Raw genomic sequence first — 27,711 nt, 5'->3', positions numbered from 1 at the left:
AAATTTTAAAAAAATCTTGTTTACCTACAAATTATGTTATTTGCCCAAGCGAAAGTAATCAACAGTTTATTTCTCAAGTTTGATAAATCTGGAAATGTACATTTTTTTTTTCACGGATATTAAGCATTTTTTTTCCCATATATCGCGATTGTAAATTTTTACATATTAAAATTAATTTTAAAAGGATCACGTGAAAGGTTTGATGGAAATGTACATATACGGAATTTTTTGAATTACAGATGCCTGGAAGAGATACCTGGGTTATTTGATGTACAGTTACTTTGTGAATTTCTGTGTGTTCCTGGCGCTGGTTCTGGTCAAGCATTGGCACAGACAAGTACAACTGACCACTGGTAACTATAACCCCCTGTATACCAAGGACAACATGGAAGAAGAGGAAAAACTTGACAACTATTACGTAGAAAAAGAGGGTGAAGATTCTAATGTGAATGCGCTTGATCTGTCTGAAAGTAAAACAGAATTCGATGAAACTATTACATCAGATGACTACTGTATGAAGGGGCGTGATTGTGATGTAGGAGTGCATCATCAATGCGTGAGTTTGGAGACTGAAGATTTAGAGGAAATTCCAACACCATGTGGTGATGGGAATACGTCTTATACCAGACGTAGATAAATAAAGATTGAAATAAATCATGAAAATTGTTGTGTTCAATGCTTCGTATTTATCAAATGGACCCTTTCTTGTGTCTGCTATTCAAAATCATAGGTATAAACAAGAAAACCAGCAATTTGAATCCCTATATCGAGATTCATGAATGTTTGTACCCAAAACTTCTGTCACATCAGGCCTGTAGTCCAAAAATTGAGAACAGATTCAGGTTTATTTAATCTTTCTATTTAAACATGTGTAAAAATTTTATACATGTAGATTTGAAATTTTGATTTTTTTATAAGACTGTTTTCAGTTTATGGTCGCCAGGCCAGATCTGACCGCTGGGTCACGAAAAATCTTCAGCTCAAAGCTGTATTTGGGCTTTAATGGTTACATGAATATCGCTTGATGAAAAAGGATATTGAAAGTTTCATTTGAAATTATCAATTCGCAAGTTTTATGGTCGATACAATTAACTTATCAAAAATACACCTACTACGAAATTATTTACAAACTGAATTGTACAGTTTGTTATGTTTTCATCCGATCGTAACAAGGAGAACACAACGGGTGTGTCTAATCGATAGGGGATGCTCACTCCCCCAAGGCACCTGATCCCACATATGATGTATTTGGAGGTAAATGTTTGTTCTGCTACTGATTTTCATCCTCTTCGTTTTTTCATATTTCTTTCCATATTTAATAAAACTAACTATGGCTCTACTGTACTTGAAAAGATTTTTAAAAAATTTTTCTTATTTATTCCTTATAAAGCTTAAATCCCTTTTGTGACCCCATCCTTCGAAGAGAAAGCATGATTGGAGGAAAACTGAATCTGTCTTAAGGACAGATGATACAAACAAATGTTTTCTTTGGAGGAGACTCAATATCATGTCACAGGTTTAGAAAGGTGGATAGTCCTTAAAATATTTTCTCCTAAGACTTAAAAAATGAAATAGACTTGGAAAATATTAGTTAATATACTTCAATGAAATAATAAATATGAACAAATCTTACTCAGTAAAGGTTTACAGATGAAAACAAATTTCAGAATATGTTAGTTTGGTGCTAAAAGTGTAAAATATAAACTCAAAAAAAAAAACATCAAGCTAGGTGAATTTTATGAGGAAAAACAAAATGAGAAATCAGAAAAATCACATAGGCTGATTTTTATTAACATTTTGCTTTTCCCTATAAAATTCACCAGGCTTTTTATATTTTTCTAAAATTTATATAACATTTTTAGCATCAAGCTAACATATTCTGGAATTTGTTTTCATCTGTAAACCTTTACTGAATGTGATTTGTCCATATCTGTAATTCTATTGAAGTATTTTAAAACTAATACTAAGTATTTTCCAAGTCTATTTCATTTTCCAAGTCTAAGGGGGAAAAAATCCAAAGAATTATCCACTTTTCTAAATCTCTAGCAGGGTATCAAGTCTCTCCAAATAAAAAAAAATGTTTGTATCATCTGCCCTTGATTAAATATGCTTGTCTGATTTTATGTATTTAGCTCAAAGAAAGTAAAAAAAAATTATTCAAGGGAAGGCTAAAATAGATTAAAGTCATTCTCAACAACCACTGGGCCAGAAGAAATGAAACGTGAACACTGAGGAAGTCAGGACCAGTAAAGATGAAACGTGAAATTGTTAACATCCTGGTCCCTGGGAGTTGGCAAGAAGAAATGAAATTTGAAAGCTACCAGATGTGTAGACTTTCATTTGACAAATTTTTTCTTGATTATCCTCATTTAACAGTGGAAGCTGTCCATATATTTGAACAAACCTGAATCCCCTTCATCCAAGGCCTTTGTGGTTCTTGAGAGGAAGTTGAAAATGTGCAACTCACACCTACGAAAAACCGCTTTTTGTTTTAATACTTTCATGTACCAGGTAAATATAGCATGTATTGGGAAATTCTTACTTTCACCTACAAATTTTTAAAATAAATGACAAATTTTAAACTATGGTGTATCAAGACTTGGTGATAACATCAAATTACAGACCTCTTATATACAAATAAAGAGGCATCTGAAAGAATCTAAAACTGATTTTGTGTTGTGATCCCAATGACCAGTGTTTTATACAAATCTGTCTGTGAAATTCCTGAAGATGCCTTCCTATTAATTTAAATAATGCGGATCCTGCTACTAGTATTCATTTGAGAAAGCTTTCAAGTATATTTTCTGTTTACAGTGTATTGAAATTTGTTAGTGGAAATTTTTTTCATAAAATTTAGAACACTGTTATGTATCATTTAATTAAAAAGGATGGGTGAACAAGGTATGCAAAATGCCTATAGCTTCAGATATCATTTTTTTTAAATAAGTAATAAGAGTCAAGTTCTCAGGTGACCTGGTCTGAAAACCACCTTCACCCCAACAAAAATAATACACATGTAATTGTTTTAAAACACAAATTACACAACAAGAACATCAAAATTTTTAAAAATATTCTTTTCATCATGTGTTAATGTATACACCATATCTCTGATCAATTATCCAATAACAAGTCTGAAGGTTGCTACTTAATATACACAATTTTGATGTATCATGTAAATCTGCTGAATCAGCACATATTTTCAAGTTAATGTAGTATAAGGACTCATGCCAAACAAACTTGCTTGAAAGTTCCCTAAATATATGTATGTTTTCTCTGCAGAACCCAAGCCTGTGATTGTACCATCTTCCTCTCTTTCGAATGAGAATGATCACAACTGTTAAATTCTGATTCAGTCATTACTGTCAGAGTCCAGTTGTATAGCATCATCTTGAGAATTACCCACACTGTCTGTATCATTCACCTGTCCATTCATATTCCCCCTTTCTTCATTCCTTAGATTTGGGTTGGAATCTGAGTTTGCAGAAGAATCTACATAATGTTTTTTCACCACAAAACAATCCGTGCTCTGTTCACCAAAATCTAGGTCACTGTCATCCGACTCGTATATTACAGGTTTCTTCCTCTTTAGTGACAGCTGTTTCTTAACAGAAGTTTTGTCTGTAACAGCACCATTACTGGGGCCAGGATCGTTTGAGTTCTGAGATTTCACAATAACAAGTTTAGGTTTGGATTTATTCTTTGGTATTTCAGATTTCATCTTGTCTTTGTTTTGAGATTTTGAGGAAGTTGGATTGTCTTTGGTGGGTTTCTTCTTCTGAATACAGTCCAGTAGGACCTTTGTTGCTTCACACTTCAGTAAATTCTGCTTGTTACCTAATAAACACAATATTACATGTATGTAGTTTTCGGTCATTTAATTTGATCATGAAATTTTCTTTCATACTGGAACCTAAAATATATCTTTTTTAAACAGAAATAGCAATATATGATAAGGGAAATGCAAATGCAAATGTAGATCATTCTCAACAGATATTCTTCTTAATCTGTGACCAATGTCAAAACCAAGGTAAACCTCTACATGTTTCTTCAAAGAAATAACATCAATTTAAAAGTTTCATTTGGATGTGCCATCAAGATGGTACATGATCAAATCTACATATACTATAATATTATACTTTCATGTAAATTACTTGAATCTGATTGGTCGAGAAACGTTTGTTAAAAAACACTATTACCCACTGAATAATGAAGCATGCCCTCCAGCGTAGCAACAGTCAACATTGCTTGATGACAGGTGAATTTATGCGCATGTTTCACTTTTGTATGTATTTATATAAAACATTCAGCATAATATAATAAATATTGCATGTAGTTGAGTGTAACATTGAAAATTTTCACCCCTCGAAAACCAATGTCAACCTCGGCTGCACCTCGGTTGACATTGGTTTTCTTGGGGTGAAAATTTTCAATGTTACACTCAACTACATGCAATATTCATATAATGTGCTTCAGGCATACTGTAGATTCCTAATTATATGCATGGAATTAATTATCGCATAATTTCGCGAGAAGCACCACCCGCGAAATAAAATTACTCGCTTTCATTTTTATGGTGCTGAAATCTTTGTAAAATCTCTTGATCAATCGTCCATTCACGAATTATTATTCTCGCGAGTAGACTTGAAGAGCCGATTTGTGATAATAAGTACCCGCCTAAAATTAGGAATCTACAGTAATAAGATTTGATCACTGGCCATGCAATATCCCAATGAAACTCTAAATATGATATCTTATTATACAAATATGGACTCAATGTAGGTCATATGCATTTATAATGACCCAGGATGACAGATATTGACCGAAGATACATGTAGTATATCGACCGAGGGCGCTCGCCCGAGGTCGATATACTTCATGTATCTGAGGTCAATATCTGTCATCCTGGGTCATTATAAATGCATATTGACCGTGCATTGAGTCCATATTTATTATATTATATAAATAATAATTTCCCAAATTTATTAGTGCAATGAATATCATCCTATTATTTACAGAGATAGTATTATCCATAAATAAGATGAATGTAAATGTTTCAGAATTCAATGAATATTAATCAGAGGAAATTGTTTCGGCAATAAATTTCCCATTCATAATAATGACGCAAGATATCTATCTCCGAATAACACAGAGTACCCCCTTCCCCAGATTGAGAATCGCTCTCGTTTACACTTGCAGACGAAATGCACTGACAAAATATAAATACCTATGTCATCTAAGAATAGATACAATCTTACATGGCATGCTTGTCTATATTTTCTTTAGTCTCCGTAATCGCGTAAACAGCGTCAAAACTCTGCTCGCCGCAGGGGCGTAGCAAAAGGGGGGGCCTGCCCCCCCCCACTTTTTTCCCAACCTTACTTATTCTATTGTAAGCCTGGGTGGCCCCCCCCCACCTTTAGTGATGTACGAAAAATGTAGTATTAGAATTGGTACTAAAAGTAGTTGACACTGAAAAAAAGGTGCACTTTTTACCCCCCCCCCCCACGAAATAGGATTTTCGACTTTGGGCAACTTTTTCCTTTTTTTTCCTTGCTTGTCAACTTTTTCAGGTAAATAATTTTTTTTTCTCTGAGTGCCCCCCCCCCCTTTCTAAAACGATGCTACGCCACTGCGCCGAGTGGAAAGGTCGAACTCAACCATGAAATGGTATGTGCTAATTATTCCTGAAAAAATTTCACAAATATCCTAGTAATTGTTTTGTATTATCAGTCTCAGAGTTCTTCAGTATATGTTTTAAATTTTCCTCACCTACAACTTGCGAACTTCCATGTTTGTCTAAAGCGAAAGTGAAAACGAGGCAGCTCGTGCGAGTCATTATTCGCTTTCAGCGGTCGTTATTAAAAAATAAGTACTTCGTATTGACCAATCAGATTACCGGATTTCACAAAGTTATATAATATTTCATAATAATATCACTGGTCTCAGTTTTTTACCCATTAGATGCACTCTGATTGGCAAACTGGTCTTATTTAATAGGGTGATTTCAGTTACAAATATCAAGAGTGCAAAGCTGAGGTCATTTTAACAAGAGATAAACTGCAACAAAAATATAATCCTACCTGGGACAAGATAACTTATGGTAGAATAGGCCGTGAAGTGAAAGTCCTCCCTCAGATAACCCCTGATCAACATCAGTGATACGATCCTCTCCAGTACGTCCCGCGTGACTGAGGGCAGATACAGACCGGTGACCTTGAACCCTCCCACTTTCTTTCCTTGGAAGGCATCCATCAGTTTTATTGCTGTCAGCCTTTCCTCCAGCCTAGATGCTTGCTTTAAAATTTCTATGATCAGTTGACAATGTTGTTTTACATCTCTTTTTTCTATCTCAGCTGTAACAAAGGAATGGACAAATACAGTTCACATTCATTTCATTTGTGTAAGAATTATATGTATATATGCTAGATGAGGGCTAGGTCCCCTCCTAAGTGCTTCTTGAAAAGGGATTATTATCCCCTTGCATGGAGCTGGAGGGGATATACCTGTAATAACACAACTGTGTGTGTTTGTTTATAAGTGAGTTTGTACTGTATGAAAAGTTATATGTAACTTGCATCAGGATTGACATGATCTTTGTGAGGGGAAGTTCCACCTTGCAGTTCCCTTGTTAATTTTATAACTCTAACCACATACATGTATCCCATTAAGACCAGAGAAGTAAAGAACTTTTATCCAAGATTTCACAGGGAACTCATTTAACTCATTCAAAACCAACCTTGAGTCTGACAGTGGTCACACATTTCCTTACAGTCTGATCTATCCCAGGATTCTCCAAAATGCTGAGCAATCACTGATCTCCGGCATCTGAAATTAGGAAATTTTATTCAAAACTTGCATTACTTCAATAAACTCTGAAATCAGATCAGTATTTATGTAGAGTATTGAAGTTCACCTGGTGAGATCCATGCAGTAAGCCATGATTCCATACAGATTGTCTAGCCCTGTCTGTTCTGTGAACACCATGGTGCTCTGTCGGAATATGTCTGCCAGTCTGTAGAACACAATACAGTGGGACTGCTTGTTATCTCGGCCCGCCCTCCCACTCTCCTGGTACAAGTTCTCCATGGACTTGCTAACAGAGTGGTGGATCACAAAGCGAACATCTGGCTTATCTATACCCATACCAAAAGCAGTCGTAGCCACCACAACCTGAAAGAATATAAAATCAGGGATGGCAATTTGAAATTTGTTAGCCAGTTAATCATTCAGAATTATGGCAATTTGTTAGAAAATCTCTAATTGTTTCATTGAAAAAATTGAAATGTGTGTAATATTCATTAAAAAAATTTCCTCATCAAGAAATGAGATCTACTTCCAACATAATTGTTTGCAAGCCTAAAAAATAAATTCTTAGAGCTATATTACAGCACTATGGTCAATGATAGTCAAGCTTAACAAGACATTTTCAGAATCTTTGGTTTCTTCTTATGTAGCTAAAAAAATCAAAACTTTAAATTCAATAACGGTTCAATATTTATATGTTGTATATACATGTATATAAACATATACACATGTACAATCATATAAAATATACAGCATGGATCTAAGAAGTCTGCTTTTAATTAGATTGATACACATGTGCAATGTACATGTAAATACTCGTGAACATGTATATTCCTATGGAAATTTTCTATATATTTGAAACAAACTTTTGTACCTTGATTTCATCTTTAAGCCACATTTTATGTACCCGACTTCTTTCATGAGAGCTGAGGTCTGCATGATAACACCCCGTTTTTATTCCTCTCTGTCGTAAATCAGCTGTAACATCCTGAGATTCTTTACGGGAAAAGCAATATATAATTCCTACAATATAAGCATAGTAATTTTAATGGTTTTTAGCAAGTGAATACATGTATTTATCATTCAGACATTAAAGGATAAAAACCAGTATTATCTTGACTTACCAGACTGATTGTAAAATCTCCTTTGAATGAGCCTCTGAATTTCATCCATGGCTTCTTTATGCTCAGATGGCTTTGATTTTATCTGGAGAGTACGAATGTGAATATCATGTAATCATGGTAATGTCATAATTATGAACTTCTTCAAAATGTGTAAACTACCAGTGATACTATAGATGTATTTCATTTGGACTACTTGTGATTTTGCTTGGGTAATATCTTGTTTCCAATGAACATTGAATAATTTAGCCTACCAATACATAAACTGGTCAATAGTTTTACCTCATAGAACAGATTAGGTCTATTGAAAGATGCCTTGAACAGTATGCATGAGGGAATATTGAGTATCTTCTTGACATCTTCTATAACATATTTAGTGGCTGTTGCAGTTAGTCCAAGAATGGGAACATCTGGAAACTGTCGCTTCATGATTCCCAGGAATTTGTAATCTGAAAACAATTCAGACAATTAATGAAAATATAACTGAGAAATTCCACTCAATCAGAATTTCAGCTATCCCTTTTTAAATATTCAAATAAGTTATGATTAAACACATTATGAAACTGAAAGGTTTGGAAATATTTTAAAAATTCAATGAAATTTTACTGGAACTTATATCAATCATTAATTACTGGTAAAAAATAACCAGTTGAAAACATTTAATTAGGGAATGTTAACCATGTTATGAAGAATATTACCTGGTCTAAAATCATGTCCCCATTGTGAACAGCAGTGAACCTCATCAATAACTAGATGTGAAAACCTTCCCATGGCGTACATTTTCTCCAGCTTGGCCATGAAGCGTTTACTCTTGGCCAGCTTTTCTGGGGTTACATACAGCAGTTTCATGGGAGAATTTTTATCAATCATGGCATTCTGGACTGCGGTCACTTTGTTTTTGTCTGTGGCGGCGTTTAACATCACCGCGTCGACGTCGTAACTCTCCAGAGCAATCACCTGGTCCTCCATCAGTGACACTAACGGCGACACGACCAGCGTCACACCTATAACAGGAAATATGTCAGGTTTAACAAGTCAGTAACTGCTAATATTAGTTTGTTTGTTTTTTTTAAATAAAAAGTTATGTCTATATGTCTTTGTCCTAACCCTCAGCCATTCCCTCAATCTTCTTTTTTTGACTAATATCAACCCACAAAAATAAAAGATTTCACAGTGTGAAAAAAGCTTCTTGAGATACTTATCACTATTTTACAATGTTTTAAATTCACTGGATGTTTTGATATTGATTTTACCTTTGCTTAGCAGTGCTGGAAGTTGAAAACACAGGCTTTTGCCTCCACCAGTAGGCATTATCAGAATACAGTCTTTACCAGACATGGTGACATTCATAGTCTGTAACTGCATTGGTCTTAACTCATTGATCTTGAATATAGTCTTCATTTTCTGTTTTAAGGCAGCACTCCATGTAAAATCTGAAATGTATAAATATTGCTGTGTTACATGTATTATATTTAATGCCAATATTTAACAAAATGTAAATACATATTCTAAGCATTGTATTTCATGCATTTGCTAGCCAAAAGCATTGCTTTTTCAAAATAATTGATCACATATTTAACCCCTGATCTTGTCCCTTTTCACTTTTACTTTTCAATGATTCCACAAATTACGTTGAAATGTGAGTTTCTTTTTCTTAAATTGACACCCCAAAACAATACTCGAGCATAAATCTTAATGATTGTGTTTATGTGCAAAGAATTCATTTTATTAGCTGTTTGCATGATGTTCATGTATAAACATAAAGTTGCAAACATATAGTTGACTTCAATGGTTTGTACACTTGCATGTATGTACTTTAGTATGTAATTTAGTAATCTGAAAACACAAAGTCACTGTATTTTTTTCATTTTGTATGTTAACATGGTTGTCAACTTGTTTGGTGAATCAATAAATGAATTAAATTTATTTAACTCCAATATTAAATTGTGGTGAAAAGTATGTTAATTCCAATTTCCTAGACACCTAGTTTATAGTTATATGCGGTAAATACAACTACAACAGTTAGATAAGGATTCCTGAAGATCACCTTCTGTGTTCCATTTCTGTGAGTCTGCTGCCTGTGATTGGGACTGTGTTGTCCTGTTGCTACTCGTCTGAATAAGCTTTTCTAGCTCTTCTTTCCTTGCTGCTAGATCTGACTGAGTCTGGAGAAGAGTCTCGATCTGGATTTCAATATCCTCCAACTGTTCTCTGACTTCCCTCAGTTCTTTTTTGTACCCTACAACATGCAGCAGTTGTACATATTATTTTATAAGACTGACGATCCAACAAACATCTACATTTATTTTCACTTTTATATCAGACATAAAAATATTTCTGTGTTGTCAGACAAACCTTCCATTATTTGGTACTATTCATAAACTCATCCATATTACTACAATCCACAGATTACAATCCACATATATTTTGAACACAAGTCTGATACACAGGGCGCATCCATATTGGAATTTCCCGGATTTCTTTCAATCGTAACTACTCGGTTATTTCCATTCAAACTGAGGGAAATATTGAGTGACTTCCGAAGGCCAAGCATACTAAAAATTAAAAGTATGCGATGAGAAAGTAAAATCCCGGATATTTGTCATTCTTTTTTTTTTACCTGTCAAAAGTATCTAAGTTTTCCAGTTAAGTATTCATAGAAACAGAAATCTCTGTTATTAAATTATTTGATTGAAGAGAAGCAACGGACAATAAGTCAATAACTCTGCAAATGAAGCAAGAGAGACAACTCCAACGGGTTGCAGTTTTAGTTTCCGTTTCAAAAATTTTATTCTGAGCATGACCTCATACTCTTTGTGACTATAACGAGAGAAACGGATGGAATTCGGTCATGCATTTGCTAATAAATCATCCTACTAAATAACTTCAATAATTTTTAATTCTTCAGATGAGTGATATACTGTGTTCTAATTAAAAGTTTTAAAGAAATAATAGATACTTTCCTAACCATTTATGAAGAATTTCAGAATTTCAGATGTACTGTATCTGAACAATCAACCAGACTCAAGTTCAACACCAAAGCAAATTATAAATTTTAATCAAACAAAACTAAAATAATTGATATACATGCACAACAGAATTATTTTCTTAAATTCTCTTCATTTATTTCAATTTTTTTAATTTCATACAAGAAAATGATAAAAAATGAATATGTACATATCAGTTTAACAATGTTTCTGATTCACAGACAGCAGATTAGGTCTCCTTTTTTACCATTTCCAAAAGTATTGTAACATTTTAGAATATAAAGGGAAAAGCTTCAGTTGCAAAATGAGGAGGATATAGCATGATTCTTGATTTTCCTTTAAAACAGTAGTCAAGGGCTCAAGCTGAGTACAAATTCTTAATGAAAATATTGAAAATCTAACCCTTCATGAATTTCATACATGATTAAGTTAAGGAAGTTAAAACCATTGCAGCTCAAGCATCAAGGGACACATGTAGATGGGACAAATTAAAAAATGCACACAATGATCAATCACAGGGGAAAATAAGATATAACAGTTACTATTATTATAAGATGTGATATTTTTCGTTGGCATTAACAAATTTCTGAATGAGAATATGTTTATAACATTTGGTCCAGTGCATGTAAGAGGAAATTATATACCCTGTTAGCTCAACAAACATCTTTTTAGTAATAAGTATACACGTACATATGTTCTGTACAATATATCTGTACTAAATAAAACAATATATGTATGTATGAAACTTTGAGAACATATCTAAGGGAAGAAAGCACTATTTCAACAAAGATTCAATGATCACAGCACAGTTTCAATATTATTCATAAAATTGATTTGTTCTACATTAGATTGCATTCAATAAAAGAAAATAAATGGATTTAAATTTTAAATGATGCTTGAAGCATAATACATGCATTAAAACAAAGCCTACCATGCAGTGCTCGAGCTGTGATTCGCCATTGTCGCCAATTGCGAATTTTTTTCAAAAGTGGCGAAAAGAAATTCATAAGTGGCGAAAATTAATTTTTTAGATGTACCATGTACAAAATTTGTGTAGTCCTGGTTAGCTCCTTTGTTTATTCAATGTACACAGATAAGTCCCTTTGTTTACTTAATGCAGCAGAGGTGTGAAAACTGAAACCTACATACAGGAAATCACGTCTCGCTTGAACGAACAATGCTGACTAGGTAACTAGCCTGGAGCAATAAAGGGTTACAAAATTGCTTGAAATAATATAATTTGGATTAAACAAGGGGGGAGAAAGTGTTATTCGGAGATGAAATTTATAAATAAAAGATTTTTATCAACAAAATCTGGATCTATGTAGATCGTTTTTTTTAAACCGAAAGTAGGGAAACATGACGAAAATTGTAAAGAATGGCTTCAAATTTTGCCTAATGTAAATTTAAAAAAGTGTACATTAATATACCATTAACTGACAAAGAGTGAAAAAGAAATTGGTTTGGAAACAGAATTATCTTTAGTTAGTAAATAAAACTGAGTTATTTACAATAACATGAGCTTGCATATTAAATCCTGGAGTCTCCAAGTTGTTAAGTTTCAAACCTAATTTTCATTACCTTTTAATTTACTTCTTTTCACAATTAATTAATGAAATGATGAAAATTTCTATTTTTAAACAATGTCATATTTTTACTAGGTCTGTAGCCCCCCCCCTTCCTTCCTAGGCGAAAAAAATATAAACAAGAGGACATTTTCTGTCAAGAGTTGGCCGATATCAATACAATATCAAATTAATTGTGTAATTCCAACATTATTATTTTTTTTCTTTTTTTTAAATGGATACTACCAGGTCCAGCACAATACCCCGATAAAGGTATATAGCTTGATAAAGCTATATAGCTTTATCAAGGTATTTAAAATACCTTGATCAAGGTATTTTATGTAATGAAAATTCAAAAAAATTCTTTAAAAATTAATTACTGAAAATCGAGTTCTGAGTTGTTGTCAGTAAATTCACCCATGCATGTAAAGTACTCAAACACAAACAAATCAGTATAAAAACGTGTCGTAAGAGAAGACGTTATTTTATGCTTTCTTTTTGATACCAGAGTGTTTTTCATGCACGAATAAACACACTGTCAAAAACTCAGAATTCGACTTTCAGTATTTAATTTTTAAAGATTTTTTTTGAATTTTCATTACATAAAATACCTTGATCAAGGTATTTTAAATACCTTGATAAAGCTATATATCTTTATCAAGCTATATACCCTTATCGGGGTATTGTGCTGGACCTGACTACCATAAGCTTTAAACATTACAATTTTAAAACAATATCTGTGTCAGATAAACATAATAAAAAAATTGAATAACAAAAAGTGCATTGCATTGTCGAGAAATCAGATGTAAGTATGCCTTTTCTTAAAGCTTGTGTCGCGAAAAGTGGCGAAAAATATTTTCGGTCCAGTGGGAGCCCTGCTACCATGTCATAACATACATTATTCATATACAAAAAAAATGGAAATTATAAATGTATACTGTAAATGTAACTACATTTCATTATAACATTTACCAACAAAAGAAACTGAAAGACTGCATAAAGTGGTCCAAATCAACATTCTTTCGTCTCATAAAAGTAAAAACAATCGCAAAAAAATCTCAACAAGATACTTTTTCCAAATGTACACTTGCATTGGCAAATGATCCAAAAGAAAAAAAAAACAATACATATTTGACCATTAAACACTCTCTTTTACACTTCAAAGTCAATATTGCAAAAATGTAAACTATTTAAAAAATATAATTCTCATAACTTGCAATAGAGTGTCCATTCTAGAATTCTGTAAACTGACATGAGTATGTCAACCATATTCAGTGCAAGGAGCAGTATTTAGGTCCAATGAAGGAATAATACTTGTTCATGTTAAGTTTATCATAAGACAGGGTATCAGCTGTTGACCTTGACATCTCCAATGTCCTTGGCCCCTTTGACCTCTGACCTCTCACCCCCCTCATCCTCTAGAGAATCACTGGTTTTCTCATTTGTTTCCATGTCAGATTCTTCTGAGGAGTCACTTGACAGAACCTGTTTCTCGTCTAATCGTTTCTTGATCTCATCAAGTCGCTTTTCAATGGATTCGTAGTTAAAACATCCTCTTTTCTCGCCAAATGGATCCTTCAAAGTAATATAACAATATAATTTATTAAAGGTGACAGTTTTAAAACCTAAACACAGAGATATATAAAACAACGTTAATCAAGACTTAACTTAAAATTTTGTTTCCTAGTATCTACATGTAAGCATCATTTTGTTTTACACAAATGACTTTGTAGGGTAGAAAATTATTTTTTGATTGAATATCTCTTTCAGAAATTTCCTACATCACTGCAAATCATATCTTAAATGTTTTCTAGATATATCATTCATACTGGATGTAGGCAAGAATTAAAACATAAGAATAAATGCCTGTGATATTATTCTTTCCTAAAGGATAGGAAATGTAATGTTAATTGTATCTAAAAACATACCTGCATAGTTTGCCCTTGTAGGTTCTTTTTTGAGGAACATATTGATTTGTAATAGTCATAATACTCAAAAAAGGATGTTTCCATCACCTCTCTAGAAAACAACAACAACAAAATAAATAAGTTAGCTTCAAAGGTTACTTGTACCACTTAAATCAAATGCATTTGACATTTGTTGATTAATGCAATCGATCACTAAAGCCTTAGATTTTATCATATGAATTGTCCCTTTCACTTTAAAGTATACAATTTAAAACCTTTTCATCTGCTTTTCTTAGATATTATTAAAAAAAAATACATGTACTGTACATAAAATATCAAAAAAAGAAAGAAAGGAAGAAATACAAACTTCAAGGTGTCTGGACAAGTACACCTTCCCTCTAACATATCACAGACAGCTACTCGGAGTGTTTCATGTTGTATAATCTCATTATATCGCTTCATGTCCCCAGCCATTCTCTCCTGTAACATATTTCAAACTTTTCAAATCAAGTGTGCATAAAAATTCCACAACATATATACTGTGGAGCATCATTTATCCAGACACTTGGGTTCCCAGTCAATTTGTCCGGATACAGTACAGGCCACGAGTTTTCCGCATCGCTCGGTGGAAAAAACACCGTGTGAAACGCTCTGTGTTACACCGTGTACACCGTGTAGCACGGTGTGTGTGGATTTGAAATATACAGGTAGGCACACCGTGCCGCACCGTGTCTAGAAAAATCTCAGCTAATGTCCTCCGTGTCGCACCGTGTCCAGTAAATTTCGCTCCGTGTCGCACTGCGTGTCCAGAAAATTCTCCTCCAAGCTGCACCGTGTAAATAGTATTACAGATAAAATCGTTTGTTTCTGATAAAAATTTACGAATAAATTTTGATGACAATTTATAACTTTGGTTTATGTATATATAATAATCGTTTTTATTCTACCAGATATTGGACTCTGAATGGCACGCATGATATTGAGATTAAATAGCGGTAAAAAAAAATTGAATTATTTTCATTTGAATTAACTGTGTGTCTAGAAATTTATATTTTAGTAAAATTATTCATCCACATTACATAATTAAAATTAAGAATTTTATTTCAAATGAATAATTTAATCTCATGTGTTCATGTAACAAAGGAAGACGAAATGGCGTCGAGCTGCATTCGTGACACATACACTGTATAGTATAAAAATCCGAGCTGTATTTATGTTCATGGTTTTAACATGTACAGTACTAGTGTACGATCCAAGCATTATTATGTATATTCCTTATCAAAATACATTTATTTTGTTCATCTTGAATTATTCTGAATGTGGTGCGAAAATCGTCAGCAGAAACACGAAATTAATGCAATAATTTCAAAGCGCATTTCTCGTAACAGCAAACATTATTTTCAAAGCGTAGCATTCACTACGTTATGTTTTTAAGATGCTTTCAGTGTAATTAATTATTTTAAAAAGATCTTCTTTATTCTAATAAGTTTTTCTTTTCTTGTAAAGTGTATAAAAAGCAATACCAGAGAGAGAGAGAGAGAGACTCATACAACCCCCTTCTAATATAACAGAGTGTAATTTCTTTTTAATTCTTCGTTTTATTTAAGTTACGGAGGTCACAATTAATCATTCTATAATTCTATTTAATTGCCACAATTTTTGTTAAATATTCAATCCATTTATTGCAATCAGTTCGTTCTCTGTATATGCTGTATGCACAAAATTCTCGTGTATCACCTGCCAATGACGCTAGGTGGCCTTAAAAGTCTGTTTACGCGGAAAGAATTTCTCTTGTGATTTGAAACAATCTTATGGTCAGTTCCGAGTCGCACCTGTTTAAAAAATATATTGGGCGCCGTATGTTTATCACACCTTTCAAATTCTTTAGCTCTGACCACAGCTAGTGTATACATGTAACACACTCAACTGATATCATGCGAAATTCGTCTTCCAGGTTTCACGACAACAACGATTATAAACTTACATGTACTTTGTTAAATTATTTATCCTTTTTCAGAAAAAAAAATAAGTATGTATCCCGTAGATTTAGATTTTAAAAAACACAACATAAATTTGCAGACTTCTGATAAAGTTTTAACCAGCTGATTCGTATCGCTTTCTAGAAGGGAGGGGGGATCGCTAAATATCTATATGTTTTCTCAATCCGTTTTTTTTTTCTCTTTTCATTTTTCACACGATATATTTCAGAATGAAATAATATTCTTACTGAAGTAAGTACATTTCACTTGCCAAAAATTCGGCTGTGATTTTTGTATTTAGCGTGTTTACTAAGTTGATCACTATTTTAGTTAACGAAATTTATCAGATTATCATCTCTGCCTGTTCAGTAGATTTTCGAGTTTACCGCATTTAATTTTTATCTATATATTTTACATAATTACAGATTTTTAGTGTTAGTCTTACTGCAATAATCATTATCTGAACCTGTCCAATGATTCGCCGAGTATCGGTATCGGTATCAAAGAGCAGAATTAATGTGCGAGTCTGATACGTTTTTTTTTTAAATTATTCTAGACACAGTACATATACACACTCGGATTTCCTCGGATGACTCGTACCTCGCACATAACCTCGGACGTCAACGGTGATCTTCCATCTTGCTGTTTAGGTCATGTGATCTTATTTGAATTTCATTCAAATGTCATACATTTGAGATCGGAGTTATTGTGTGGCGCTCTCAACAGTTTGTTCTAGCTTTCAAAGCCTACGTACATGAGGTTGTAATCAATACCTGTTTACGATAAAGAATTGCACAAATTAAGAAACATTTTCAAAGAACGTAATGCAGAGCGAACTATGAAATGCGTGATAAGGCAGTTTCCGGCGAAGAAATGTAAGGATTTGATGCGTATTCCTCCACTAATCACATCCGAGGTTTGAATGGAGCGTAGCGGAGTCAGCCGAGGATTGCCGATTGACATATACATGTATATTTAAATTCTTACAAAATAATTAATTCACTTAGTATAATCACGCATCTGATATGTACTACGTATGAATGCATACGTAGGGAAAAACGATCTTGTATCAACAATTTAAATGAACACGGTTAAAATCAAAATCGAAAGTAGAGACAATGAAGTAATTCATTTATGAAAGTGTGTTTCCTCTTAGTGTTATATAATAATAGTCTATTGAACTTTTCTATATATTCGATCAATGCATACTATCTTTGCAAGATATATAACTGTATTCAGCGGCAGCTCACACATATTGGTCCGACCAAAATAATTCCATCATGATAAGTAGATACAACATTATTGTTCATGATAAGAGTAAAGTTGTGTATGTCATACGTTAAAGAAATCAAAAATAACGTCAAAATATCATTAGAAAGTCACTTTCCCCCCGAAATGCAAATAAAAAATATCAATATTCCTACGCTCGCTCCCTCCTCAGCCTTTTTTTTTTTTTACGTGTTTGATAACAGAGAATAATTAGGTCATTCTTCGATTCATATCTTTTCACCAATGAATTGATAATACTATATCAACAATTGTATTAAGTACATGTTTATAGTCCGTTAATTATCATACAATTTGTTCTTAAAGAAAAAATTAATCATTCTGTGTGTGTGTATTATTAAATGACGGAATTTTCAATCCCTGGCCTGCTCGTGTGTACACTTTGTAAACTGTAGGGTATGTGTGGCAAAACGAGAACTGCATGGGTTGGAGATTCGGGTTCGTGTTGAAGTTCAGCATACCATTATATATAGAACTTGAATAATGTAAGTAATTTCTGCGACAAATATATTAGTATATTTCAGTTATTTTCAAAACAAAAAAGGTTTTCCATGTTTTCAGTTTAGAATTTTCTGACCCGGTCCTGATTTTCCCAACCCGGCCATTTTAAACACAAGTTGTTGCAGATGCAAATGTTAGAACAAACTATATAAAGTTCAACAGGGATTGTATAATTTTTATTAATCAGAATTCGTATTTATATGATCTAATTAAGAAAAGAAAAGTTTTGTCTGACACCGTAACTTCTCGGCAAAACAAAACGTGTTTCTCCGAGCTCGCTGGATGCGTGTGACAGCTCCATTGCACGTGTGTAGACCAAGGCTACAGGTACATGTAGGCCTATCTGTACTGTTTGTTAGGAGACTGGGTGACCGTAATGCTATGGAATCACGATATTTACAACAGTTCCATAATTAGACAGTGCAGTTTTTTTTTTATTAACGTCATTATAAACACTGTTAAACATATTAAATCTAACAGTCGAATATCTTTGGATATGGGGTAACCCATATCTATTCTTGTTATGACTAATACGAGGGTCATTCAAAAAGTTCGTAGACTTTTGTCGTAACTTTGTTATTTAACGTCATATTACATCCAAATTTAGTACACATATTTTAACTACTAATTCGAATAATTTGAGTTAAAAAATTGGAATATATCTTCATATTTGTACAAATTATCAACGATTTAGAACACCAAAAATGGGGTCATGGAGCATAGTCAAAATTGAGTAATTTACAGATTTTCAGTTTATAGTATCTATAGCCAGAATTCGAATAAATGGAGTCGTAACAAAATAAAATTTACATGTTTAAATTCAGTTTTGCTGAATTACTTAGGATGATATCAGGTACTGTAATACATCGTTCCGTTTAAAAGGTATCAGTCTCTAAATACATTGGACTTGATTAAAAAAGGCAAAAAACCATGACATTGGAGGACGTCACGGAGCAGCGTGTAGCAATAAAATTCTGTTTTCCATTCGGGAAACTTCTTTAACAAACTTAAAAATATCTAATATATAAACGAAAAAATGCATGAAAAATTAGCCGTGTATTTGTATAAAATGGAAAATACAATTTTTGAGTGGTAGCAAGTTTAAATCAGACGATGGATGGTCTGCAAAGAAACATGTTATAGTTGAAAATCTTGTTAAAAGAGTTAAGAACGTCATTAAACGTGATGTGCGTTTCACTGCTTCTGGAATAATAGGGTTCCGCGGTAGGCCTAAGGAATTTTGAAAACAATGACAATCTAGTTCAAACTATTTGCACAATTGTAAGCAAAATAAGTGTTTAGTGTTATGGATGCATTTTTATGAATGGAGAAGACGCTACAAACTGTGTATGAAATTAAAAAGCAGACTAATTTTGAGAAACTTTTTCAACGTCGTTTTGACGTTACAGTATTGGTTAATCGTGCTCCGTGGCAACAAAACATGTTGTTTTAAAAATTGGCTAGCATGTGTTCAACTGAATCAAATCAAATGAAACTTCACACATCGACAAACTAAATGTTTTTATTTACGAAAATGTGTTAATCTATACTCTTGTAATAATAATGTGACGATGAGGAACATTGTCTACGTATTTTTTGAATGACCCTCGTATAATTAGAATTTAACTTGAAACGTGATTGTACATTTTTTTGTTGCTGGACACGAGTACGTTGTTATTAAATTTTAAGGCATCTTATTAATTGAAAAATCTGTATGCGATAAATTACTAAAATTAATTTATGGAAAAGTACAACAAATATTTCAAAAGAAAGTTGATTTAATTTTATTAAATAAGGGCAATGAAAATGTTTAAAATATTTATCATCAGAACTGCGACACACCGTGTTACACGGTGCACAGAAACGACGACTTCAAAGGCGCCGACAAGATTCGAGGTCCACGCTAAAGCGTGGACTTGCGGTCCACGGGGCCCCGTGTTTTTTGCGGAAAACTCGAGGCCTGTACTGTATGTGAAGCATCTGGATACCTGAACCACCAGTTAAACAAGACAAAATAACATTTTAAAAATCTGTTCCCATGAAAAATCGTATGGACACTGAAGCATCCGGATATCTGAAGGTCCACTGTATTAAGCAATTCCTAAAATATGTTTCTTTATTTGATAATGAATGTTTGAAGGTTTAACAAAACAATTGTATGCACTAGATATGTAGAGTTAGAGTGGGAGTTTGTCTTAATCACATACTTTCTTTTATGAAAAAAAGGCTTTCTTTATGGGAGGTGGAGGTGAAACAATTTATTATGATACCCTTTCAAATCCAGGTTCATTGTGGTATGGTTTTTCGTTCATTAAGGACTGGATTGAGATCAGAACACTGGACAGACTTTGTGCTGGGCTCCACGCGGGGCCTGACCAAGTCCTGTAACAAAAGTATAGGCTGTAAAGTCTGTATAAGTTTCCAGTACAAAGTCTTCAAATTGTTTAAGATAAAAAAAATATTTCTCTTTCTAGGTTTTTCATTATGCAAGGAACTCTGTCAATATTTACAATTATTATAGTAAAGTAACAGGGTGCATATTCTAATGCTGTATGTTTTCTAATTGACACATATGCCTTTGGGACAAAATCATAGTTGACATTACTTAATCTATGTCTTAATTTGGTCTACCTTGACTTAATCTGATATTTTGACAATGAAATTCACTAAAATTGAAGAACCTTAAAGTTTAACATATACCTGGTAATCACACATTTACTGACATCAGTAATATCAGATGTACATACCCAAGTATGCTTAAACAGACTTTTCCATTTTTATAAAGGTTAGGATTAAATCGGACTTGGTTATCTCCCGTTGTCATGAGTTTCACTCGCGGGGGTCTGATTGGATAATCAGGGGGACATCGGATGATGAAGTAGAAAAATCCTCCTTCATATGGAGTATCAAAAGGTCCTGTTATCAATGCATGGATCTGAAATGGAGTTTTTTAATTTTGAATTGTTGTGACAATTGACATGAAATTAGTCCTTTCAAGTAAACATCAAATCCAATATACCATGGAAATGATAGGGAGGTAAATTGTAATACATGCATATTCCTAATATGCAATATTTCATGTAAAGGTAAAGCAAAACCAGTCTTTGTTTCAGCATTAGCTAATAAATATTTAAACATTTATAATTTCACTTTGGAAATTTTTTTAAAATATTTCCAGTAATTTTTTTAATATTCTGGACAAATCTTTTTTCACCCCACCTTTTGTAAGTCGGAAGCAATCTAAAGGCCTGTGGTTCTGGACAGTCAGACCTGACTGATACATGTATCATGCATATGAGCATAATAAATTCTAGCATACACAGAAAAGAAGTGAACATGTCTGCAAGCTTACCACAGTCATATCCTCTTTGTGTGGTACTATACACATACATGGTGGTGGTTCATTATATATCGACATGATGTCTCTGAAAAAAAATCAAAGCTATATAATAACTTTTTGTTTTACATGTAAATTTATCTAAGGATGTTCAAATCCCTCTGATGGTAAGTCATCTAATCACCAAGATCACAGTCTTGGTCAGTTGACACTGAAGTGAACTGATTGGATGAACATGCCACTTGTATATGTTTTACTTTTTGTATACTACCTGTTAATGAGATCTTTTTTGGTTGCCAAAATAATTTTGGGTATATATATAAGAAGTTTAGAACCTGGACCACACAAGGTGAACTATGTAAAATTAGGAGGGATTGAGTAAAAAAGATGTTATGAGATGCATGAATGCAGAGAAGAGACTTTTACTACTGAAAATGAAAGAGCTACCATTTGAGAATTGCAATGGAATGGAACTGAATTTTGATTTATTACATGATGGAGAGTGGGCTGGTCTGATGTGGAACACTGATGTGACATACTGTAGATGCTTTTAAATTACTTTAGGCGTTAAATGTTCAATCAATGCATTGATATCAATGTTTATAGAGTCAGTGAAAGACTTAATTATACGACTGTCTATGCAGGTGTGTGACGAAAATTGACGACATAGCTATAAAATTTATATAAACATCACAATTAATGTATGTATATAATCATAACATTTTGAGTATTTCCACAGGACTATAGTGACATCATAGTCCAATTCATGAATATATTTAAGTCGACTGTCTACCTTTTTATTCTCATTAAACATTGTGACGTAGCCTTTTCCTTAGCCCAGTCAACAGAGTTCGTTGGATCCCAGGACGATCCTATGTTATTGATGACTTCATCGATAACAAATCCCAAAGTTTCGTTTCCTTCGTCGTCAGTTTCCTCCAACTTGGAGGCTGCCATCTTGATTGGTTAGCCTAAAACACGAATAAGTTCATTGATCGCACTAATTACACAAACGAATATCAAACACGAATGTAATTTTTTTCATTTGTTATGATTTTTTTATTTTATTATTCTTTGTTGTCTATCTATTTCATTATTTTTTTTCTAATTTATTTTAATTTCCTTTTCTTCTATTTCTATACAACATTGAATTTTGCAAACATTGAAATTAACATTTCACTGCTCAAGGAGACAAATATGTTAAACGTTATTAATAAAAAATCATTTACTATTATTCCCTTTTTGACTTTATATAACATTTACATATATTTTTTTCCACACTTCTCTAGTTGTATGATATACTGTAGTGGGGGGGGGGGGTGTGAATGACAAATTAATATATATATATACATGTTGTTCCATTTTCTTTGGACATGTATTGTTCATAGGTACTTGAAAACAGGAAACCGCATCCCCCTAATAAGATGTTTGTTTTAGATAATTTTTCGAAATGATGGTACATGTAGATCTACATGTGTGGATTATATATCACATCAGTTATATTACATAGAAATATATCTTATGAGAAAAAGTCGAAAAGGAAGGGGGGGGTCTATATATAGGTCCTGTTCTCACCGTTTCAAATGCACCTGTACGTGGCATGTACATGCAATGCCATTCATCCAAGTTTCTTTTTAAATGAATATCATTTCAGAACAATAAACATGATTAATAATTAATAAAGGTAAAACATAAAGAGCTCTGACCATCATGCAGTTCAACAACTTTAGAAGTGCCATAAAATGCTGAAAATAAATACATTGTACATGTATTATACCTTTACCTGGATCATTGTCTAGAGCTGCCTCTGTCAATCTGTTTCCCTTATAAATCAGAAAATGGTGAACAGATTTCGTCCTGAATGAAAGAGTGGATTATATTTTAATCAATGCGCAAAGTGTACAGTTGTGTTTCAAAAGAAAATGCAAAATATTAATGTGTATTGTATATTGAATAAGATGTAAATGTGTACAATGTATATTTAGTTAAATATGTGTATATGCTATAAATTACACTTATAAGTTATATGTATAAAGATGTGCTGGAACTATATTTTTAATAGAAGATTAGGGGAAAAAAAGATTAAATACTGACATAGGAGCATGTAACTGGAACATTGACAACAGGAATTTGTCTAAAATAATTTTTAGGATACATGATCGACCTCACCCACTTAACACATTCATAAAGGCCTATTTAAATTTAAGTTATATATTAATTGTATTTTTTTTCTTTCTGACTCAATGCATTATGCCGGCTGATGAAAATAACATGAATTCATGAATTTCGTAATTTTAAACTTTTGTTAATCAATATTAATAGACTTTGGATTTTTTTTTTCAATTTCGATATTAAAATTCCTCAATGCAACTACCAAATGAATAAGTTGTGTTTGTGAAACACTATGCACCCGGCGACAACAAAGTTCGTACAAGGTATTTTTAGCATATAGGTCACGGTCAAGGTCACAAGGTTATTGACCTTGGTGTCATTTGAAAGAACTTAATTAGTGGAGTATGCATATCAAATTTAAAGTCTCCATTTCTATGGTTCAAAAGTTATTGCGAAGATTAAAGTTGACAACAAACAGACAGACAGGACAACAACAATATGCACCTCCGATCTATACTGATGATCGATCGCATAAAAAACGAGAAAGGAGACATTAATTTTCTAAAACAAAGCATACAATGCCGAGAACTGTTCTTAGGTCTTGTGGAGTCGCTATTTTGTTGATGAATATACAAATAACCCTTTCATTAGGTCAATCCATATAGATACATGTATTTATATCGACTTCAAAGAAAAGCATATCTACCGAGCAGGAAGAAGAATGAAAGGATTACATTTGTTATTCTATTATTTTTATGCCCTGGATCGAAAGATCCCGGGTAATATTGTTTTTGTCTTGTCCGTCTGTCTGCCTGTTTTTCTGTCTGTCTGTTGTCAACTTCAAGCTAGCCCATAACTCTTGAGTGGTCGGGGCTATGGCTTTCATATTTCACAGGTGTATTCCTTGTGAGAAGACCTTTCTTTGGGTACCACCAAATTTGACCTCTTGACCTTGGAGTTTGACGTACTCTTACAAAAAATACTACACTTTAACCTTGGCCATAACGTTTGAACAGTCAGAGGTATAGGGCTTTCATATACTTGATATGTATATTAATTTTGACAAGACCTTTCAGCTGGTATAAACGTTTTAGACCTTGACCAAAGAGTGTGACCCTACTTTTTAAAAACTTTAACTAATTGGTCACAACTTTTGAAAAGTTAAAACCAAGGCTTTCATATTTCACAGGTATTTCTTGTAACAAGACTTTCCTTGGGGTACCAACACTTTTAATTTGATTTTTTGACCTCGACCTTTGGAGTATTGATATGGATTTGGCAGATTTTAACCCTCGCCATAAGCTGCCATACGGGGGCATCAGTGTTTCACAAACACATCTTCTTTTGTACAGAAATTAAGGAAGGTTCATACTTTTACGGATCCGGTTTTAATTTTATACACTAATTACTAGTACATTGTACTACAGTATATAATTCTGGTTTCACTTGTCTATCAAAATAATTTTGCCATTTAATTGTCAGCAATACCACAAGTACTAGTATGTGACTGTTTATTTAATTGCTGTTGTGTAAAAGGTATCTAATATTTATGAAAATAACGCTGAAGATACACTCTGTCCATTTGATATAAGTCATTTTATAGCACAGAATTCTTTTTTCGTCTGTGTATGGGCCAAAATTTTTAGCATTTTTCATACAAATTGACTTGAAATCTATCATTAACAATTGTACCACTTTTCATTTTTTTTTTTCAAGTTTTGCATAAAAATAGTGTAAAACTTGATACTTAAAATGGGAATATACGTGTTCAAAAGACTGGTTAACCATGATAAAATATGATTTTCTGAAGGATCTGGGCAGAACCAACATCAATTTGATGATGTTTTCTAGTTAAAATAAAAAATTTTCTTGGCAAATGAATATTTTAATTTCTCAAGTTTTTATATAATATTGATGTGCTTTGGTGTCCATACTTCTCTACAGTAAATTTAAGGTTCATAAATACTCCGATAAGAGAGATAACTTTTAATGATATAAATGTCTACATGTATTATTCCTTTATAAATTTGAAAAGTCTTTTTGTCCAATTTTGTCCAGCAAGCTATGGTTTAATTGTTTGTATTTTATTTATAGAATACAGTTCCTTTGGAAAATCATTAAGGTTCAAGCAACATTTTATATGAGTGAGGAGAGGGTTTTATGAACCTTAAGCTGTTGAATTTTGAGGGGTACATGTATATACTCTGAGAAGGCTTTAGGAAAATAAGCACGGAAAGATATGTCTTTTTGGGCCTTTTAGTCAGTTTAGGCGCTATACATGTATTTAAGGCATTCAAAGGGGAAAAGTATTATGTAATAGTTTATTCAGAATATATCTTTGGGCAATACAGCCCATCAGTTTACAAAATAACAAATAGTACATGTTACATATATTACAATGACTCTCAATAAGTTTAAACTTGGGGGGGGGGGGGCAGGTCAAGTGTTCCTTAGTCCCACAGGTCTACTCATTTATAGAATACAATTATACTAATTTTAGATATATGAGATTAACAGAATTTTTGAAAGTCTGGACCTACCTTAACAAAACAAAATTTAAAAATAATATATACATATGAACAAGTCAAAAGATTTCCCTTTCATCCTCTTTATAGCTTAAAGATAAAAAAAAATTAATTTATAAGCTTTTTATCCTTATTGTGTTTCCTTTTTACTGATAGAGTAATGCAAAAATTTCAAAGGCAACAATTTTCTTGTGAAAAATTATGAAAAACATAGAATATATAGGAAATAAATTCTCAATTAATGCTACTTCGACCCTGTTTCCCCCCAAATTGCTTACTATTTCCAATAAGTATTACTTTGAACTTTAAACATATTTTCTTGAATAATCCAAGAAGGATTGGGAAACAGACAAAGCCTAATATATGCAAACCCTCTCATTGTATAACAGGACAAGACAGAGCCAATCAATAATAATACTCGGTACTTGTACATGATAATAAACAAATACTATACGTGCTAATAATAAAAAAAAAATAAAGATTCACAATCAAGTATTATTCATCAATAAATTTTGCATATTACTGTTTCCAATTGGTAACTAAAAAGCGCCGAAGAAATTAAGATGAAACTTTTCTTTTTACAATAACTTCATATTTCTTATGAAGTACACATAATCACAGTCTGTTGTCTTCGAAATATCTCTGTTTCTTTTGCACCGACATGAAAATATTTACCCATCCATGTGGCTCCTGTACATTACAGAATGAATTCAAATTCGACAGATGCTAACAGTAATTCCGCTTTTAATGCACAGTACTTAATTCATTTTTTTCCCAGTTTTTAGCGATTATAAATACTTTAAATCCTCAAGTTCTTTATTAGGTTTTGAACTTGTAGACAATGCCAGTAATTAATCTTGATAAGAATTGCAAAGTTCTCAACCTTAAAAATAAACGTTTACGTTAATTGACTTGTACCTCCTATGATCAAGCTGATCAAATAGACGTTGCATGTTTGTATCATTTCACACAATTCTCATAAAGATGTTTCATTTTTAGTTTAAATGCTGTTTAAGGTTTTTTTAATTGCAGGAATTTAGGTGGTAGCCATTTTGATACCAATAAAATGGTCACGTGATAATTTGTCAAAGTGCATTCATTCTAAATATAAATTCTGGAAAAGGGAATTTCCAGACTTAATTCGGGAACGGGTGAGCAAAATAAATTTGATTGTGAATTGTTGGAATGACAATTTTTTGCAATTATATTGCAGACTTGTAATTTGTAAAAGAACGGAAATTGAAATAAATTTTCTCGAAAAATTGTCATCATGTAGCGTTAACATTTTGTGTTTTACTTAGTTTCTGAGGCGGGAAACCCCAGCTCCAACTCGCTCCCCCCCCCCCAAAAAAAATCATTTTAATGACGTTTAAAACAGAACAAATTAAAGAACACACACACCGATATACACAACGACAGATATAAAAATCAAAATAAATAATTAAATATAAGCAGGGATTATGTCCAAGATATTTTTAAAAAAAATCTAGTATATATGATTAACAGTTTATTAAAAATTTTGCAAAGAAGCAGATAAAAATATTATTTTATTTATAACAACTTTGTGCGGAAATTCTCTGATGTAG

General features: G+C 32.8%; 3 protein-coding genes across 5 annotated transcripts in view; 1 reads left to right on the top strand and 2 right to left on the bottom strand.

Moving 5' to 3' along the window:
- LOC134259135 (ubiquitin-conjugating enzyme E2 Z-like) overlaps positions 1–23,347 on the bottom strand; it is a 50,976-nt gene extending 27,629 nt beyond the window's left edge. The window contains exons 1-9 of one of the 3 annotated variants that reach the window (XR_009990292.1): positions 23,272–23,341; positions 22,282–22,459; positions 21,504–21,576; positions 20,899–21,086; positions 20,422–20,533; positions 14,752–14,864; positions 14,406–14,496; positions 13,375–14,052; positions 11,455–11,858 (exon numbers count right to left, since the gene is read on the bottom strand). Coding sequence is in view for 1 of the 3 variants with exons in the window: in XM_062741735.1 (XP_062597719.1) it covers positions 13,825–14,052; positions 14,406–14,496; positions 14,752–14,864; positions 20,422–20,533; positions 20,899–21,086; positions 21,504–21,576; positions 22,282–22,445 (969 nt within the window). In the remaining 2 variants the exon portion in view is untranslated. Of the gene's footprint in view, positions 1–11,132; positions 11,859–13,358; positions 14,053–14,405; positions 14,497–14,751; positions 14,865–20,421; positions 20,534–20,898; positions 21,087–21,503; positions 21,577–22,281; positions 22,460–23,271 lie in introns of those variants that run through there. The other 2 variants (XR_009990291.1, XM_062741735.1) reach the window with 2 other exon arrangements.
- On the top strand, positions 207–843 carry LOC134259137 (uncharacterized). The gene has a single exon (XM_062741738.1). It carries the CDS (start codon positions 269–271, stop codon positions 635–637), a length of 369 nt encoding a protein of 122 aa, XP_062597722.1. The 5' UTR covers positions 207–268; the 3' UTR covers positions 638–843.
- LOC134259131 (ATP-dependent DNA helicase Q1-like) lies at positions 2,861–10,429 on the bottom strand. The gene is made up of 11 exons (XM_062741732.1): positions 10,281–10,429; positions 9,973–10,164; positions 9,179–9,358; positions 8,624–8,929; positions 8,208–8,374; positions 7,929–8,010; positions 7,679–7,827; positions 6,914–7,170; positions 6,737–6,825; positions 6,081–6,353; positions 2,861–3,834 (listed from the first exon to the last, which is right to left on the bottom strand). Exons 1-11 carry the CDS (start codon positions 10,285–10,287, stop codon positions 3,350–3,352), a joined length of 2,187 nt encoding a protein of 728 aa, XP_062597716.1. The 5' UTR covers positions 10,288–10,429; the 3' UTR covers positions 2,861–3,349.
- Positions 23,348–27,711: the final 4,364 nt, after the last annotated feature.

Source organism: Saccostrea cucullata, unplaced genomic scaffold (genome assembly GCF_032062105.1).
Source record: "Saccostrea cucullata isolate Sc308-1 unplaced genomic scaffold, CSIRO_AGI_Scuc_v1 ctg881, whole genome shotgun sequence".
NCBI lineage: Eukaryota > Metazoa > Mollusca > Bivalvia > Ostreida > Ostreidae > Saccostrea > Saccostrea cuccullata.
This window is presented reverse-complemented; position numbering and strand designations above follow the sequence as displayed.